This window comes from Platalea leucorodia, assembly GCF_965183815.1.
Source record: "Platalea leucorodia genome assembly, chromosome: 3".
In the NCBI taxonomy this organism is placed as follows: Eukaryota; Metazoa; Chordata; class Aves; order Pelecaniformes; family Threskiornithidae; genus Platalea; species Platalea leucorodia.
The window spans coordinates 11,282,179-11,301,813 of NC_138825.1; the positions used below are offsets into that span (position 1 = coordinate 11,282,179).

Consider the following 19,635-nt stretch of genomic DNA (forward strand, 5'->3'; position numbering starts at 1 on the left):
CTGCTGCCCCACCATCTATCCCCAATATATCACCCCAGCGTTGCACCGCGAGGACACGAAGGCCAGGACCGAGATCCATAAATGTGCACAGATATTTGGAAAACCAGCTTTTACTGGAGGAAGGGAGACCGCTCGCTGCATGCCTGCCCCGGGGGCGTGCTGCAGCCCCGCTCCGCAGCCCCAGGGGTACCTGGCTCCCGGCACGGCCAAGCTGCACGCGGGGGGATGCAGGGCTGCGCTTTGGGTTTTGCTTGCTGGAGCCGGGCTCACTGATGGCAGGAACCTCCCTGACCCCTCCGCGAATGGTGGCACCCCACCATAGATGCGATACGTGCATATATACATACACGTGTTATATATACACGCATGCATATGTATGTATAAGTGTATGCATGTGCATATGTCTATATATATACGTGCATATATGCACATGCATAGACATATACATGTATACATATAGATACACATACATATACACGTGCATATATATACATATACATACATATGTACGTATAAACACACATATATGCATATACGTGTGTGTATACACACACATATATACATATATATACATGTATGCACAGACATATACACAGAAAAATATGCATGCATACCCATACACACACACAGCTCCGCGCGGCCGGGCCGCGGGGGCGGCACTACAAGTCCCGTCATGCCGCGGGGCGGGGGCGGGGCCTCCCCAGGCGCGGCGCCCCGGCCCCGCCCCGGCCCCGCCCCCCCGCCGGTGGGGTGGCGCGAGCGCGCGGCGGCCGCCGAGCCAGAGGGCGGGCGGCGCGGTGAGGCGAGGCGAGGCGAGGCGAAGCGCGGCGGAGCGAGGGCGGGCGGAGGCCGTGGTGAGGGCGGCGGAGCCGGCGTCGATCGGGTTGTTCTCCCCGGCCGCTTCCCGGCAGCTGTCGCCGCTGCTTCCCGGCCTGTGGCTCGTAGCGCCGGCCCGCCGGAGCCCGCGGGGGCGGGGGGGAGCGCTGCGGAGGCTCCTTCCCCTCTCGCCCAGCCGCGGTTGTCGCCCGCCGTGGGACCGTGAGGAGACGGACACTGAGGCTGCCCCTGCCCCTTTCCCCGGCTCCAGGCCTCCCCCCGCCGCCTCGGGGAGTTGCGACTGCCGGCGTGGGGTCCCTCTTCCGCCTGCTTCCTTCCTCCTTGGGGTGAGTATCGCGCCTGTCGCGACAGAGACCCATCGGCGCGCCCGTATCGCGAGGGGGGAGGCGGGCTGGGGGCCTGCCCGGGGGCTGCCCGCTGCCTCGGGCTGCCTCCCCCCTCACCCCCCTTCCCCCGCCGCCCTGCGCGCTTTGTGCTGCGCCTCCGCAGGGCTGCCTTTCTGTGGCTGTTTTTAAAATAATTCTCTATTTTTATTTTTTTTCCGGGGGTTTGGGGAGTTTGTTGCCTTTTTTTGTGTGTGTGGCTTTTTTTTTTTTTTTGTCTTTTTTTTCTTTTTTTCCTTCCCACCCACCCGGAGTTGGCCGAGCCCCGCTCTGGGGCTGGATGTGCTGGGGAAGCTCTTTGTCATGGAGCGGCTGCCGAGCCGCCTGCCCTCGGGAAAAACATCACTTTAAAAAAAAAAAACAGAAGAAAAAAAAAAAAAGTCGTTCAGTATTTGGACACCGAGGTTTTGTTGAATTCGGGGGGTGGGTTTTTTTGGCCGTGGTGGTATTATTTTATTTTCTTTTTCGGGGAGGAAAGAGTCCCCCCCAAGTCCAGGCTCCATTTATCGCAGCCCCCCGTGCCGGAGCGTTGAATGGATGGGAGCAGCACGCAGGCGGGTGAAAACAAAACAAAGGGGGATTTTGTTTTGCTGGTCTTAACCTGCGAAATCTTGGTGGGAAAGCTTGCTTCTTTTTTTTTTTCCCCCTTAGCTCTTCCAAATTTGATGTTGTTTTACTCTGGCAGAATCCAGATAGTCGGTAGATAAGTTGTGTCTTTTTAATTTTAAGCTTCTTGGGGGAATCGCGAGGTTTCTCGCCCGTATCCTCAGCACTGGCTCTTTTGTGAGCAGCCTGCCATCCAGCGCAACTTTCGTCGGGTTTTTCTTTTCACTCTTTTTTTTTTTTCCCGTAGTTAAATAATGCGGTTTCAGGAAGAGCTAATGGCAGGGGGACATTTCTGCCTTTAACAGCCGAGGAGAAGATTTTTAAAGGGCAGGGGAGAGGAGGAGTGGTTGTGTTTTCAGCTGAATAATTTTTTTGCTTCTTAAAAGGAATAACGATTTTTTTAAAGCAACTATTATATTTGTATACTGAAAGCTTTTTTCTTTTTTTTTTCCTTGTTTTTGTTTTAACTGCCCCCTCAAAAACTGCAGCTATTTCACCTCTGCAAAATGCAGCTTCTAGAATACATGCAAGGAAAAGCAGTCTAGTGGTAACGCTCGTGTTTCTGGCTTTACCTTTTAAAGGCCACCCGTTTGTTTTTGCTGGGGACTCCTCTGCCTTGACAACAAAGTACTTGGCGAGTAAAATTACAAAGCATTTCAGCTAGACAGAGCTGGCAGTTCTGCATCCGAAGGACGATGGGTTTATTTTTTCCATTTTGAACGCGTGTGGGGGGCGGGGGGAGAGCTGGGGAAAAAAAAGCTGTTTCCGGTTTCTGTTCAGCAGCTTTTCATATTTTTTTTACAAAGAAGCAGCCAGATGACCTGTTGATGATACATCTTCCGTCGCTTTTTATGCTGAAAGGTGCCGGTAGGTTAGTGGAGATGAAAGCTTCAGCCGAACAGGCTACTCAGATTTTTTTTCATTTGCATGTGTCGTCGTGTGGTCCATGTGGCTTTGTAATGTTTTAGGCTGACAATTTCAGAATGAATAATGTAGTGCCAAAGTTCAGACGTCTGCGTGGGACAGTTCCCCCTCTTCTCTCCCCCCCCCTCCTTCCCCCCCACCCCCAGGAAAAAGCCTGGTTTGTAGAAAATTGAGCACTGGTAGTTTGAAAATTAGACCTTTTTAGTGCTGTGTAAGATAAGTGTCCTAACTCCTTTTGAAGTCGTATGAATGGCCAGGCAGGAAGCTTTAGGAATGCGTTTCAGTTATACATAGGCACCTTCTGTGTACCTTAAGCTTAAACGTGTCCTATTTCAAATGAATTAAACTTGTTGTGCTGAGCGTAGTCTTGTGAAGTGTGCCTAATGAATGTTTCCGTTCTTGCTAAACACTGAAATGTATTTCTCAACGCAGCAGGTTGCCATGCTAATGTTCATCTTGGAAATTAAAATTTTGAGTAACTACTTGTATTTCAGTTAAGGCAGAACTTAGATATTAGTTTAAAGTCTGTCTGCTAGAACCATTTTGTATTTTGGTATCAATACTGGTTTCTATTAAGAAACTAGGCATGGAGAATGGGATCTTTTCATGTCAGGATTTATAGCTAGAGACTTTGTGTTTGTAGATGCAAAATAGAGCATCATCTGCTTGGAGCCAGTGGTACTTAAAACACTCATTCATTTGGAACGAACTAATTAAAAGTATATTTTGATATAAAATGCCTTCTCGGACAGGACCACTGGAATACAGGAAAGCAGAAAACCCGAAGCTTTTTGTGGATGCTAATCCATGCCCTGAGCTAAAAAAGGAAGAATGAGGGTGTTTCATGAGAAATCAAAGTCACCTTTAAGTGCATACTTGTAAGCAAAATTACACAGTTGATTAGGAATTCCTGCAGGATGCCAGTAATTGGAGGTACTTGTTGCTGGCTGGTCACTCTGTGCCTTGCTGGTTAGATCGTAAAAGTTTTGACTGTAGGTGGCATCAAGAGGAAAAAGTCCAGCTCTTTTGCTTCCCAGACGTTTGTTCCTTAATCTCCAGATTCACGGGTGTGCTGACAAACTGTCAAAGGAAGTGACAGCAAAGAGATGGTGTAGGAGGTAGGTTGAGCACTGCTAAATACTGCTGGGAGAGGTTCAGTGGAAAAAAGTAAGCGTGTTTCCATCTGATCTAGTTTCTGTTTCCTTTCAATCTAGTGGTTAACAGGATGCACCAGTAAATCTCATACTCCTGCTGTAGTCCCCTGGTTCTACGGAAAGTAATATTGCATCCCCAGTCAGGCCCAGTTAGTCTACCTGGATGGAAAGATTCATGGGGAAGAAGGTAAAATAGCAATTTAGTTCTGATCCCGTGAAGTGCAAATCGTGTCGGTTGGGCAAAGCTGAAGTGGCTCTGTGTCGCCCAGGAGGCCATGGGCAGCTCGTGGGATGGATTTCCCTCTCCCTCTGCTGCTGTAGGTTCTCCAGTGGGTGGCTGGAGGTGGGCTGGAGCAATACGGTAGCGTCATGGCGCATTCTTTGTGGCCTTAATGTTTTGCAGTGGATGTGGCGATTAATAGTCACAAGTGCTTGTAAGTGTTTCTTGTTTAAAACGTTTGAATTGATCTATTCAAAAACCTGCCTTCCAGGTTAAAAAAGAAGAAAGTTCTTTGGCTTGCTAGAAACCATCCTTAAACTACAAAAAAAAAAACCAAGCTCTACCCTGTTGCTGCTTTGTCCTAAAAGCAGTAAAAGCTATTGACAATCACTTGATTTGCAGACAAATTACAGCCTTGCACTATGAATATGTTCTTTTTCAAGTAACCTGTATTTATATCAATTTGAAAAAGAGATCGTGCTTCAAGTAGGAAGAGGTGCTTCGATGCTTTGCACGAGTGAGTGCACAGCTTATTGGCTACCTAGGTGAGCCCTGTGCCATGGACTTCTTTTGCTGACCCTTGTCATGTGATTGGGAGCACCGAATGTTGCTAGCTGCTCAAAATGACCTTTCTGGAATAACCCTGTAGTCATGAATGGATATAAAATAGTTGACTGGAAACTACAGGCTCTACAGGAAAAGTCTGTGGTCTTCTGCTGGCACCCTACGCTGAAGGTAGGTGGTCACCAGTACCAGTCTTGCTCCGGCAATGTCTCCTGTCTGGCATGCTAGGTATAAATGCTGTGAAGGTGGTGTTTCGGGACGTGGGCTCAAGTGTGAACCAGTCAGCAGCTTGTTTGATTCAGGCTGAATGCAGCACCTGGGTGGAAGCATTTGGTTAAAGATTGATGGTATCCTCCAGTCTTGGCCATGCAGGAACACGGTTCAGTTCATGAATAGGTAATAAAAGTTACTCTGCTGACCTTGTTTCTTAATCCATGCTGCTGAATTCAATCATAGTGACTTGACTGCCGCCTGTGGTATGTACTTAGGTAAATGCTGAATTTTAGGTTCAAATCTCATGTACTCAAGAGCAGAGTGGACTGAACCTTGCAGTGCATTTCTGGCTGTGGCTTCAGGATCGGGAGTGTCCTATAATTTTACTGTCCTGATTAAAGGTATATGGCCGTTGTCAGAGTAGGAGCAATCAAAACCTCTTACTCTGGCCCCATAATTATATCCATGCTGGGAAGAGGATTCGTTTGATTCACACTCACATTGCAATACTTCCCTTGTTCACGAGTAGAGTATGTTGTAGAAGACTTTGCATGCGTGTCATGCTGGCTCAAAACGCTCTTGATCTCCCTTGATATTGGCTATACAGCTATGTCAACCAGATGTTTTTCTGTGCTGACCCTGTTTGCAGCAGATTAATTGCATAAATGTGTTTTTAGAAGGGGGAAAAGCGCTCCTTTTGGGAGAAGTTTTTTAGTAGTACAGAGAGATTTGGGCCAGAGAGATGCTGGTCTGGCTATATTAGATAGGGTTGGCGTGTATGTGTTGGTGGGAGCAATTGCACCATGTAATTGACAACAGTTAATCAAAGTCCCGGATGTAGGCAAGCTTTTGCTGATGGAGTGCTTTTGTCAGCCTGTTAGTTTACATATTTGATATTCAGGGAGATAAGCATGAGGGTTTTGGCAGAAAAGCTTTTGTCACTAAATGCTGTATTTCAGTTTGTGGGTCTGTAACGTTTGCTATAGTGGCTGAGGCTCTGTGTTGTGGACAAGTCAGAAATGAAGCACAGAAATGAACAGCGAGGAGGGTAGGAAAAAGCTGAAGTTAAATAGACTTAAACCAGAAGTGATATATAGAATATTGTTTTTTATTATTAGGATAGTTGATAGTATGAATAGTCACTAGAGAATGCTGCTTTGTGGACTGATTGTGGTTTTGAGTGAGTGGGATATTTTGTAGATGCTTGCAAGATACGGGATTGGAGCAAGTTGGTTGAGTAAGATTCTTTGGGGAATAGTTTATTGGAGCTCGGACTCGAGGAGAAGATGGAAAGAAAAAACCCAACCAAACCCCCAAAATCTGGATAAACAAAACACAAAACCCTGCCTAGCCAAAATTGTCTTTAAGTAGACCACCATCAATGGATTTTTGCTTCCATTGCCAGTTGATTCATCTGCCTGAAGGTACTTAGCTGCTTGTATTTCAAGTATGCAATGTTTCTGCAACTATATAACCCTTCGGGCTTCATTACAAACACTTAAAAATACTCTTTCCTGAGCTGGGATGCCTGTTTTCCTTACTTCATGGGCAAAGTGGGGGATAGAGATCAAATTTGAAGGGTCTGATTTGTTTTCTGTTAAGACGACTGTCAAGATTTACCATTGGCATCAGTGGAGCTCAAGGCCTCCAAGCGTTTCTGGAGGCATAGTGAGAGCAAACTGAGTGATCCAATTCAAGCATCTCACCCTGGCCTGCTTGCCTCTTCCGTGCTCCTGCTTAATTGTCTGATGGTTCATGTGAACGGGGCAGCGAGCAACTGGAAAGTAGCAGCTGTCGAGTTGGTTTCTCCCTCCCTTCTGCCCCCTCGTCCCCTAGGATGGTAACCCCTTAACCTGGGTCAACAACACGAATGTCTTAATTGTTCTTTGGGCCAGGGCAGCCAAGCTGGCATCTCTGGGTTAGATCTAGCTTGAAACGTCTGGTCATCTTTGCCCAAGAAGTGATCAGCAACGGCTGGGGCAGCCCACGAAGCACCTAGGTGGAACTAGTGTGCCTGTGTACCCTCCACAAATGGCCCCCTTAACCATCAAGTCCATTGGGATGTTGCAAGACAACATTAAACTAGTATCAAAATTAGGCTTAGGGTTTCATGTGTTTGTAGTTCCTTTTCTTGTGTTAAGATCATGCCTCTCTGATGGTTACAGATCTGCCCCAAAGTGCCCGCTTTCCCTGCCATCAGTTCCTTCTGCTTTTAATGGTCGAGCGGTATTAAATAGTAAAGACTTGATTTTAAAATCATACAAACTTGAGTACTTCATCTGTATTTTCTTTGTCCTAAGACAAATTATTTGTGTTAAATGGTAAAAGTGGTCCCTGAACAATTCCTGCTAAGAAATCTTAAGGCTCCTCTTCTCTTAAGTGTTAATAAGTATACTGAGATTTTTGTCTGATGCTACCTTGATATCCTTCCCACTTATCTGAAGCAGTTGTAGTTCAGTACAATATTTTTACAAGAATAAATATTGCCTGAATCGTGGTTTAACACAAGGTTCAACTGGGAAAATAAGTAGTGATTCTTTTGTCATATCATGTAGCTGAACTATTTATTTGGTATGAGGTTAGGGGAAAAAATCCAAATGCATCACACATGGAGGCTTACTATAAAGTAATTTGCTTCCTTTTAAAGAACTTGTTGCTCATTTTCCTTCTTTAATGCACCTCTTGGGATAAGCTGCTAATTCTAAAAATATGTCAGTTCCGCCATTTCCCACTAATATATTTTTTCTTTGTTTGGCTTTGGTTTGCCTTTTCCCTGAGCCACTTTAAATACTCTGAGGAATGCTCAACATGGAAGAAAATAAATGCACATAGGTATTTGAGTTGCTGTATTTAGATCGCTGCTGTATTTCAAGGCTAGCAGAAGATGACTTTGAACTTGGGTTTTACAGTAAAAGAGAGTAGAGGGGCCTCAACCCTTAGCTAATGTCTCAAGTAGGGTATCTGCTTCTTCTTGGATCTGGCACCTTTCTGCTGGGCAAGCGCTACATTTTGAATTTAGGAAAGAAAATGTAACATGCTACAAATGATGTCAAAATCTTCTAAAAGAAACTGGGGAAGTTCCTTATGTATAGGAAACCAGAGGTGCTGACTATTTGTGTGTGGGAAACCAGAGTTATGGACCGTTCAGTCAATACTGCTACTTCCATCTTCATAATCAAGTCTTGATGGTAATTTGGTTTCAGATTTAGGAATGCCGCTTTCAGAACTCCACAAAAAGCTGTATGATGCCCACAAGTGGTGCGAGTGCAGTGGCTGTCCGTGCGTGGCTTCCTTGAACTACATATGCTCTAGTGCAGTCTGCCTTCACTGCTTGAGTGGCGGGTGGCCTAGTCTTAGCCCTGGGACACAACCTAGGCTTGAATGGCCAACACAGATGAGGCTGGTAAACTTGGGCTGGAGAGGAGGAGGAATATCACTTTCTGTACGCTTGTTAACGATTTGGTATGTTCAAGTGACTTATTCTTTTGTCGTCTTTTTCTGCTTTAAAAGAATGAATTGAAGCCACATGTAAAGACCATCTCTATTTTTACCCAGAAAATGTTTCCAGCTTGTTCTCACATTGCATATAGGTTCTGTTTAATTGGCATTGTAATGTTAAAATATTTTTAACATCAGTAGTGATGATTAGAAGTTGCACAGTTAGAGGGGAAAAGATAATATTCAAACTGTAAAACAAGTCATCATGGTAACACCTAACTTCAACACCTGCTATTTGTGTGTGTTAGGTGGATATTTGTTTAATGTACCTTCAGCAAAGAGCTGGGAGAGATCCAGCTCAAATTCCCTGAAACTTATGGGGGCAATCAGTAAAAACTGCTTCTCAGCAGGGAAAAGATTTAAACATTTTTCTCAGTTTTTCAGATAGGTAGTGCAGAGAACCAGAAGGCCCAAAAGTAGGCTCTTGGGTGTTTCACTTGTTCTTTTCTCATGTGATAACCTTTAGGCAAATTTGTGATGATAATGCTGGACACTTCAGGTAAGGACTGCTTTTCTTGTCCAGTCTGCTGTCCCTGCACCTCTTGGAGTTAAACCATTATATATATTTTTGTGTATATATATAAACCATATATAGATAGATATAGATATAAAATATATCTATATAGATAGATATAGATATAAAACTGTGCACTTCATACCCTGGGATTAGCAGACCAAATTTAAGACAAATTATATTGTAATGCATGTTAGTCTGAAGACAGTTGATGACCCCTTTGTGCTTAGATGACTTGCACAGCTTAGGTGGATCCATCACACTGCATCTTTGTTCTTGGATTTTTTTTTTAATACGGTAATTACTATGCTGCTGGTAGCCCACATCAATTCTGTTAGCATTCATTTGGTGCTGTATGTGGTGAATGTGAAATATCATTCCAGTAGAGCATTCCTTTTGGTGCAGCATGAACTGTTGGCTGTTGGTTAAGGGTTCTGTAAACTACTCAAGGTTGTTGCAGAAGGCTGCAGTGTACTGTGGTGAGGGTAGCAGCTGGGTGGTTTTTTTTAATCTTTTTTTTTTTTTTTTTTTTTAAAGAAGTGATGCATTATTCTGTTGAGGTGGTCAGCCACCTGCTGAAGATGAGGAACTCAGCTTGATCTTGTAAACAGATAAATGCACGAGTAGCTTTTATTTTTATCCATTTTTTTTCTTGCACGTGTGCATATTTTTACAGTCAGTGCTATGGCAAATGTATTAACTTTGAGGCTTTCTGAGCAGCAGATGTGAACATAGAGTAAGTCCTTGTACCCCTCTCTCACTGCTGGCTGAGAAAGGCCAGGATGCTGTAGTAAAATGTGAGGGCTTGTAGACCACTTATAAGCTACTTGTGACTTAGATATAGCAACTGCTTTTGAATTTCTATGCCAATATATACACACACTATTTAATTTTTTTCTCTCATTTAACTATTCATATTTCACTGTTCTGTGAGATATGTGTAGTCAGCAAGGGAAACTCCTGCCTCTAGAGGGAAAGTGTTACAAGCATTTTTCCTGCAATCTTTCACGTATTGTAACTTTGAGGAGGAGCTTGTTTAGGTTGGCAGTGTCTTAAACAGGAGCAGAGATAACAGCCTGATCCAAAAGATGAGGGAAGAACTAATCTTTACCTTAAACCAAAGAGGGACTAGTTGCAGGGAGAAGTGAAGAGCTTATTTATCGTGTCGATAAGCACGTGTAGAAAGTATCTTTCAGTCTCTTACAGTCCACAATAGCAAGTATTGTAGGCCTGCTGCTGTTATTTTATAGCTATTAATGAGAAGTAACAATTAGATTTATCTGACCCTTTTGTTATATATTTCAAAACCTCAGTCATGAAGAAATAAGTTTTAAAGGTCCAGACAGTGCTTGGCTTACGTGTAGAGTGAGATGGCACGAGCAGTTTCTTGCCTCACTCTGGGCAGATGTCAAATGTAGCATCGCCTGTTTTCTCTTGCTCTCCAGTTTCCCGAGGCAGGGCTGGGGCTGCCACCCTTCTGTGGCAGCACCTCATACTGGCCTTAGAGACAAGAGGGTTATGTTCCCTCCTGAATCCCTGGGAGATGTGGGGAAGGATGTGTAAACCCTCCCACGTATAACAACAGAAGATGTAACAGAGCTGCAATTGCACTCCGCTCTCCTGTCCATCTAGGAGCTCAGCATCTGGGAGGTGTGAGGGGGAGAGGAACCTGTGTGCTGGGATGATGAATGATGTCTCCAAAGCCCTGGATGGGTGTTAGGCTTGTCTCCCTTTTTTTGTTGTTATTTTAATAAAGGTAAGGAACTCACAGGTGTGTTGATGCTTAATTCGCTAATGTTTGGATGCTGCCACAGAAATGTGAATTAGCATTCAGTCACTAATCAAATCTTTCTCTGCTCTGAGGCATGTAAACGAATGAAGTACCAAGGAATGTGAAGGTGGATGAAAAAATAGTGCAGCGTGAGTTCCCTGAGTTCATGCTTCCCATTTCTTCTGCTTCCACTGTGTCGGATATTTAGAAGTATGTGTCAGTGTGACCAAGGACCAGGTACAGAACTTGTCTGAGACACAAGCCTGATGCAAAGGAGGAAGCACAGTGATTTGGAATATGGGGAGGATAACCTTTGTCCCAAGTGGAACGGATTATAAAATGACAAATACTGATTCTCTGCCAATCGGCATATGCTCAATTCAGTATTGCACAAAGCACGTCAATTAGATTTAATACAAATGTTCCCTCGGAAAGATCACCTTGATTTAATTTTTTTCAGATGCATAAAGTAGAAATGGTCTGAGGCTGTCTGTTTGTTCTTTAAAGACTAAGTGCTATATTTCTAGCTCTTGGCAGACATTGTCCGCAAGTACTTCATGTTCCATTGGGCTTATGCCAAATTTAATGTACTGTGTGTACTGAAAGCATCAAAACCAGACTTACTTTAATTTTAGATTTTACAGCTACCATTACTGATTTTTCTTAGAGCTGTTCCATCCAATCTGCTATCGTTTTAATTTCTTTTCCCTGCAGGAATTTGGGGAAGGATCTTGACAGTCTTTATTTGTGTGGCTAGGGACTGTTTACGTGAGTGAGAGCTGTAGATCAGACGTCTCTGCAGTGGCCAAACTCTCCATTTACAGAAGCTAAATCAGCATGCTGCATTATTTGTGAACTCCCGTCTTTAATACTGACTGGTATGCTGTGACTAAGGATAGTGTTATAAACAGAGTCCATCAACTGCTTTGCAAGAAACTTGAATTTTGTAAAAAACCTGGGATGGGGAAGGACTGTTACAATCAGCTAAACCAAAAATTGTGAACTTCCATTTTGCATGGCTTCTACACTGTATGACTAGAAGTCTGCCTGTAAGACCTTGTACTCTTCAGAGACAAAAAAGGGAAGAGGTAGGGGAGAGAAACATAGCACAAGTAGGAGTTACAGTAGGTAGACAAAGAGAGGAAGGAAATAACTGAGGGAAAGAATAGGGTATAGTGCAAAACAGCCAACCAACATGGGCTGGAGCATTCATAACACTACAGTCGTCAGGTCTGCTGATCCCCGCCTGACAGCTGTGTCTGCTGGCCTCATGTTTTGGCTGTTCATCTTTTATTTTCAACCCTCAGGGCCAAGTAGCTGTGCATAAGCATGGCTTCTGGCCAGGTGGCTCACAGCCCTCAGAGTGGAGCAGGATTCCCTTCCATTGTGCTGGTGTGGAAGAGCATGGGGCTCAGTGGAGCCTGGTTTTTCCCTCTCTGCCTCTTTGACTCCTGCTGAGCCTCCTTTTATTAAATGACAGTCTGTTTTGGTTTCTGCTTTGCAACTTCAACTTCTGCTAGTGTTGCAAGAGTAAAGTTGCTCAGCTCTTTAAAGACATGCATCTAAGTGGGGGACAGAGGTGTCTCTTGATAGAGAGACTTAAAATCCCAAGGAGTTCTACTCTCACTATTAATAGTCATTGTTGTAACTGAAGTATGTGGGAATTCCTGGTTAGTCTTCATTGTGGGCTTAACCATGGCACTCAGTGGCTTTTGTTAGGCCTAACTCTTATGCCAAAGGATTGAGCATGGTTTTAAGTCTAACTTCAGTTGTCCAGTCCTCAGCCATAGTTTATAGTTCAGACTTTACTCCATCTTAAGTAGGGTGATTAGTCTTCAGAAGCACCACTTAAACTTTAACAATCTTCAGATACTATTGCACAGTCTTCAGAGACTGTATTTTCTGTCCTCCTCCTGTCTTCTCATTGCAACTTAGTACACATGTGCTGGAGTCTCTGTTGCGGCCTCTTCAATTTCTGCAGTTTACCTTTGCCAAGCAGTGCTGGAAGATGCTTTCCCAGAACGCAACCAAATGACCGATTTGGAAGAATTATCGGTACAAGAGTTTTTGCAACTGGACCCTAAGATGTGTTAATGTTAGTATACCCTGAGTTTTATTGTAGCAACTGGTTATGGAAGTAACTTGCATTAATGTTAGCAGACAAACTGTGCCTCATTTTTGCCACCCAAAAGTGTTTTGGTAATTTTTATCTTGGTGCAGTTCCTCATAAGAGGAATTGGAGGTACATCATGCTGCAGAACTGAGTAGGCTAACGATGCTTGTCTTCCTTTTGTCTCTTGAGTTGTCCCAAGTCCTAGACCCCCAAGCATAGCAAAAACTATAATAGAAAAGTTGTCCTATGGAGAAATGTACAGGAAGTGACTAAACCTGATGAAGACAGAATGAGGGGTTGTTGCAAGTCTGCTTTTGTAACTGAGACAGAATTTGAAGTTTTTTAGTTTATTGCTGTTACTGTGCTTGTTTTCAAGCTTAATTTTCAAACATCCTTCATATAAGCTTAGTATTAACTCATTATGCATGCTAATAAGATTATTGCTGTACTAAGCTGTCTTCTGCTGATGAATGTAGCTTTTGTTACCCAAAGGAACAAAATCAATTGAATAGAAGAGCGAGTATAAAGAAAACAAAAATAAGCTCCAAAGTTAAGAATAGGAGCGGTTATGTTCCCCTGTTTTTCAAGATTAAACACAGCTTTTAAGTGCTGCTCAGGAACAAACCCTATTTCCTGTCATCTCACTATTAATTAGTCCACGCATTTAAAAAAACATAATTTTGTTCTTTTTCTGGAAATGAGCACAAAGTCCACTATATGAAAGGTGGTCCCAGCTCTCTGTTCCGTTCCTGTCCTGTGCTCAGATGCACGTCTGGAACCTAGTAAATCCAGCTGAGGAACAGGTTGGGGCGTGAATCTGTGGACACCATAGCTGTGCAAAAACCTTATGTCGTCTAAATGCAGGGCAGCAGGCAGGACCTCTGCTTTTGCAGGCAGTGGTATTTTATGCTGCCTTAAAATTGTTTAACCACAGAAACGTGCTCCTGCTGTATGTTCGTGGTAACAACTAAGTGCAGGCATTCCTGCAGGTCGTGAGAGTAGGTGATAAATAATAGCTCTGTGATGCAGTGCTTCTGTCTTTGCATGCAAAGTTCATGCCTCTGCACTAGTGGCCAGGTTTGTCAATGAATAGAACAATTTATTTTGGAAGGGAACTCTGGAGATCATCTGGTCCAGCTCCCCCTACTCAAAGTAGTTTGCAGTTAAAGCCAGCTCTTTCTTCCCTTTATTTTGCATGGTCTTGAATAGCATACAGCCAGGGCATCTGCTCACAATACTTGCCTAATGTTTACCTGCAACTGTCAGTCTTCTGTAAATGTAAAACTTGGACTTCTCCAGTATAATTCCAGAACATGTTCTTAAATTTCAGTAAATCTGGAGCATGCTGAAACCAACTGACTGGTAACTGAATTCCTTGAATAATTTTGAACAACTGAGTATTTGAGCTGCTCTGCACTAGGAATACTGATTGGACACGAGAGTATATGCTGTGTTCAAAGACATGTTATTCATGCTTTCCTCAAAATGCACTTATTCCAGTAGACACTGAGCCAACATTGATAAACCTCTACAAAACCGTTCTTTACAGTGGCTGTGAGCAACAGGTAGACTTCCCACCTCTGCCTCTCCCAGCTGACAGTTCTCTATTGGTGATGCTAGCCGTTTGGTGCTAATGTGGATGGAGCTTAACCATATGGTCTCGCTCTCACTTTCTCTCGCAGTGTTGAAAAATGTTGTCCTGTCTGCACTAGCAGCTAACTGATCTGAACCCATTGTTGACAGCCACCATCATCAACAGGTCATTTTCCCTCTGCAAGCGTGGCTTTTGATTATGTATCGTAAATCCAAGTGGAAGTGCGGTTACAATCTCGCGGTTCTTGGAGATGGTGAGTTTACATCTACACAGTTGCTCTAAGAGAACAAACTTTTCTACTTGCACCTGAACTTCTTCTCTAGATGAAAAATTTGAAGAGAAAATTCAGTAACTACTTCTAGAATTCCCTTAAAATAGACCTTTTATTTACCTCTCTAAGATTTTGATTGAGATTAGTTGCTAGAAGTACAAGTGTAGAACAATACAAACTATTAGTATTGTCTTGCTGTTACTGTCCTTAACAGTATTTGTTCTCTAAACATTGTCTTTTTTTAAAGTGGAGAGAGAATGCTTTAAGTTGTTCATTGGACAGCATCTCTCTACAGCAACCACCCCCTTATAAAACTGCAGATGATTATATTAGAGAGATGCCTCCTAAGCTGTACCAAGTTGTACTTTCTCATGCCCTAACGTTGGATTTCTGCTGAAGGTTGTTTCCAGAGGCTCTGAGGTGATATAATTTTCACTGCCTGCTGACAGCAGTGCCTTCTCCTTCTCATCCCTCTGGCCAGTGCGCACACACAGCCTCTCTCCCCAGACCTGAGTTACGCAGCCCTCCACCCTTCTTTGCTGCAGACATGCTGACCAGAGTTTTTCTATGAGCTGGCTTTTCTCAGTAACTCGAGAGAAACAAATTTAATTGCAGGAGTTTTCTAAGAGGTTCATGGAGCTGTGTCTTAAGTTTTGTCATTAGACTGACTATATACCCTTCTGATGTGGTAGGCTTAAAATTCTTGCATTGCTTTCTGTAGCTTTGTCTATGAATGTATTTGTGGTTTGTTCTTTTTCCTTAGCCCTTTGGTTTGAGGACAACAGCTGCTGCCTTCTCTCGCTATTGCTTGCACCAAAGTAATAATGTGGCATTGTGAGAACATCAACTCTTCCTTGCTTGGACCAGCTCTCATACCAAGTTAATGCTAGTGAAATTGAGAGTACAACCTCAAGTACAATGGATGTGATTAATAGTGAGAAGACTTCTGGCATATCGCCTTGAAAATGTTTACAGTCGTCTTTTACATCTCAGGGGATTGGTGCAAATAGGCATGAGATGCTAATCATAATAATGTTTTTCATGATCAAAGGTATCAGTACTTCAATGGCTGCTATTTTTGTTTCAGCTGCCAAAGTCCTAAAACTGGTTATGAGCAGTCAGTATTGGTAGTTAACAGCCCAAAACATTTTGAGTATAGAAAACTCCATTATTTATTTCATGTGAGTTTCCTGACTTGAATTCATGTGGCATATTTCTTTTAGTTTCTGATCAGCCATATATTCCACTGTGCTTCTTGGTTTTCTGTCAAGTTTCTATCATGAGTGAAATTTATTTCCAAATTACTCAACTGCCAGTGCATTTCAAGGTGAAGCTCAACAGATAGCACAGTATGGTCTAGAGCTTTAATAGTAGTGTAGCTGTTAGAGCTTTGTTTTATCAACTCAAAAGTCTCATCTGTTAGGAAGAAGTTTCTATCTAATGAAATATGGTGGGTCAGAGAGGACTTAGCATGTTCAAGTACTTGTGTATAAGCCAAAAATACTTGCAGCACACTTAGTAAGAGCGTCGTTCCTGAAGAGTTGTAGAACACAGTTGAAGTTGGTGGCTTGAGAAGCTGCAAGGTACTTGGCGTTTGAGTGCTTCATCTCTTCAGACACAACTTAAATAGTATAACTGACGTTGAGCGTTGTCTGTGACGGCACTGTAATTATTCTGGCTGTCTGGGGCTTATCCAAAATCAGAGTGGTGAATTAAATTACATGTCCAGCCCAGATCTGCTCTAGTACAGTCTTGCTTAGGTAGGCTGATAGCGATCTTGCTTACGCTGGTTAATGCAGTTGAATCCTTAATTGCACCTGCATAATAGGGCTCAGGTATCAGGTTTGGCGAGGTGACCTGGTAGATGAAGAAAACCAGAATTTGGACTTTAGTTTCTTTTCCTTGCTAAGTATGCTTTTAATTTGGTTTTTTTGCACAGTATGCCTAGAAACAAAGTCCTCCTGCTCAATACAATTGATCATCTGTTAAACAGATGAGCTACAAACCTCAGTTTTAATCTTGCAAAACATTGTGAAGGCTTAATATAATAATAGAGAGAGAGAACTCAGTCTGTTGCTACATTACTGTGCCAGGAAATAACCTTCTTCCCTGACCAGTTCCTTAGCTGTTCCATGGTGTAGTTTTATTTTTTTTTAACAATGGTTTTATTTAGATTATGCTTCTAACTAATGGTTTTGGCATGCTTTAAAAAGACACTTAAGGAAGAGGCTCTTGTTGCAGTGTTACAATCTGGGCTAAACTTACAGGCTGCAAGTATTTTTTTATTTTTTTTTTTTTTTTAATTTAATTAGAGATTCTTCATTTGTGCCACAGTAAAACCATCTTTGGAGCATGTTGAGTTTGCAAGCAGTTATCCGAAAGGCTGAAGTTTTGTCAAAGGATGCAGTCTTCTGTACGCTGGAGCTGTTTTAAATTAATTTGTGCATTTCTGGTCGGAAGGAGATTCCATGTTGCTTCCGATTAAGAAGAAAGCTTTTCTTACGATCTTTGATTTCAGTTGGCTGCCACTTCACTAGGAGTTTCGATTGTGGTATTTCGATGCCCCGTTGTGTTAGGTCTTCTGCTGTTTTTGCTTAACTTTTGTATTCTGGACCTTTATTTTTGTAGGTAAAGGCAAGTCTTGCTGCTTCAGTGTATATGACTATAGTGGTATTGTTGTGGGGGTGGGGATTGCAGCCTTTCTTTTTCTTTTTATCCAATTTTTGCATTTTAGGTAGACCTCTGTATCAAAAGTTAAGGAATAAGTACCATGCTCTAACTTTGGGAAATGCAGATATTTAAATCTGTTAATAAAAATTGGTAGGTAACATGTCAGGATGTTGAGACGGAAATCTCATTTATTGTAATTGTATTAACCTTTTCATTTTGCTGAGTGAAGGAAGGTGACCTGAAAACACAGGTCTAGATATAAAAAGAAGCCTGGTAATTCCTAAACTCGCACCCCTTGAAGTTAGGCTCAGTCCTGTTCTTAAAAGAAGGATCTAGGACAAGTGAAACACACAGGTACTCCCACAGTTGGACTTTGCAAATCCAATCCAGCAAATACAACCATGCTTAATTTTAATACCAGAAGCAGTAAAAAATAGCTGTCCGTCGCAAAACTAAGAACATGCAGTTACTCCCAGAAGCGGTGCTTTGCTCCACAGGCGCTGGGCTCTGTGACTTGTGGTTCTCGTTGGGCGAGTTTCAGGACTGAGGCTTTGTGTCAACAGTTGTGCTCTTGCATTTTGGCTATGGTGTTTGTATCCTTCTCTTAAGTAATATAAAGAAAAAAAAATCCTTATTTCTAATATGTACTATAACTTTTTGTTAGATTTTAAATATGATGAAAATTATATAGCTGTATATCTAATGTTAGTGATACAAGTTTTTTCCCACCACGTTATTTAAACTATACTTTCAAAATAAGCTGACGTCACAGATTGGTTTTAAAGTGAAGACCTTTTTTAGAAGATAGGGTTTTTTGTATTTGCCTGTTTTTATTGTTATTTTTTAAATTTTTCTGCAATTAAAATGAAGTGCCTCCCTTCTAACAAGAAAAAAGGCCGCAGCTTGGAAGTTGTTACTAAAAGAAGATTGCCTCACCTCAGAAACTGATAAAATTACAAGAGCTGATGCACTCCTCATTATGTTGGTTTGGTAAAGTGCTATAGTGTTGATACCATTTCAGAGCTGTTTGGTGCTGCTAGCCTGGCATCTTTTTGTCCTAGCAGAGTCATGTTTACAGACAAGGAATAAGTATTATAAAAGAGAGGCTAGAGGAGGGCTAGCTTGTGACAGTGCTGTATTTATTTGTATAGTTCAGAGCTTATTTTGGGGACATGTAATTCACACACTTCCATCAGTGGAATGCTAAAAGTACAGAATGACTTAAGAGTGAGTTTAAGTACAACAGTGGCTGTGAAGCCAGGGAAAGTATTTTCTTCTGTTTATGTTTAGGGAATATGTATTACTTCTACAGCTGGTGTTGAAGTTGCTGAAGAGAGACTGAGCGTGCTTGAAAATTTGTTTTTGAAATTCTAAATTAAATGTCTGCCACTAAGTTGTGTCGAGGCAATACATGCTGCTAAAGGCAGCAACTTGCCTGTTAGTTGTCTCAGCTGATCAGCCTGACAAACTTGGTAGCCTTTGTCTCACTCGCCCAACACTTCATAAACTCATTCTGGTTGTTTAGTGTCAAATTGGCTATGCTGACTTTGCCCTGTTGGTTGTTCTTTAGTTTATTTAGCATGTCTGTTGTATAGTTAATTACTTGAATGGGCTTCCTTAATTTTTTTTTTTTTTGTACTTTGAATTCGCATTGGTCCAGGAGCCTGAATGTGATCAGACATCTCTGCTGAGTCTGGGTAGTAACTTCTTAACATGTGCCAACTTGGTTGCCTGTGACTGTTTGTACCCTCTGCAGCTGTATGGTGTTCCTCTGCTCCACAAACAGATGACATGAGACATCCTTAAGCAGGAGGGTAACTAATGACAAGCAGCAAATTGAATGTGAGCAGGACTTCTACAAACCTTTATGAATGCGTGTGAACGAGGCACCACTGTGCTCAGTATGAGCAGCTGTTAGTAATTTGAAGAAATGTTCATAAACAATGTCAGTCCTGAGAGGGCCAGTCTACCCCTAAAAACTTGCAAAGATTACTTCTGAAGAGCCAGATTTCTTGGAGAGAATCAGTCTGCACTGAACAGCTGACTAAAAAAGGGCAAGTGGAACAGCTCCTTCATACTAGATTATTACTGTTAACTTTGCTGTGCTAGAAAAACAGGACTTAAGATTCCCATAGTACGCAGAGGTGCACTTGAAGATACCCATACACACTACCAATAGACTACTGTTTGGGTATCTGGAGTGCACACCGTGGGTTAAAATGGAGGCTTCCCTCAACCTCTTTCTGAAGATTCAGAAAGGAAGAAGTCTGCGTTATATTAACGAGTCACTTTGGTTAATAAAT

At 42.5% G+C, this 19,635-nt stretch overlaps 1 protein-coding gene across 3 annotated transcripts in view; it reads left to right on the forward strand.

Annotated features, from left to right (window-relative positions):
* The first annotated feature begins 791 nt into the window (after positions 1 to 791).
* Positions 792 to 19,635, forward strand: part of PELI1 (pellino E3 ubiquitin protein ligase 1) — a 46,321-nt gene continuing 27,477 nt past the window's right edge. The window contains exon 1 of one of the 3 annotated variants that reach the window (XM_082307705.1): positions 792 to 1,163. Coding sequence is in view for 2 of the 3 variants with exons in the window: in XM_082307704.1 (XP_082163830.1) it covers positions 14,590 to 14,644 (55 nt within the window). In the remaining variant the exon portion in view is untranslated. Of the gene's footprint in view, positions 1,164 to 14,538; positions 14,645 to 19,635 lie in introns of those variants that run through there. The other 2 variants (XM_082307704.1, XM_082307703.1) reach the window with 2 other exon arrangements.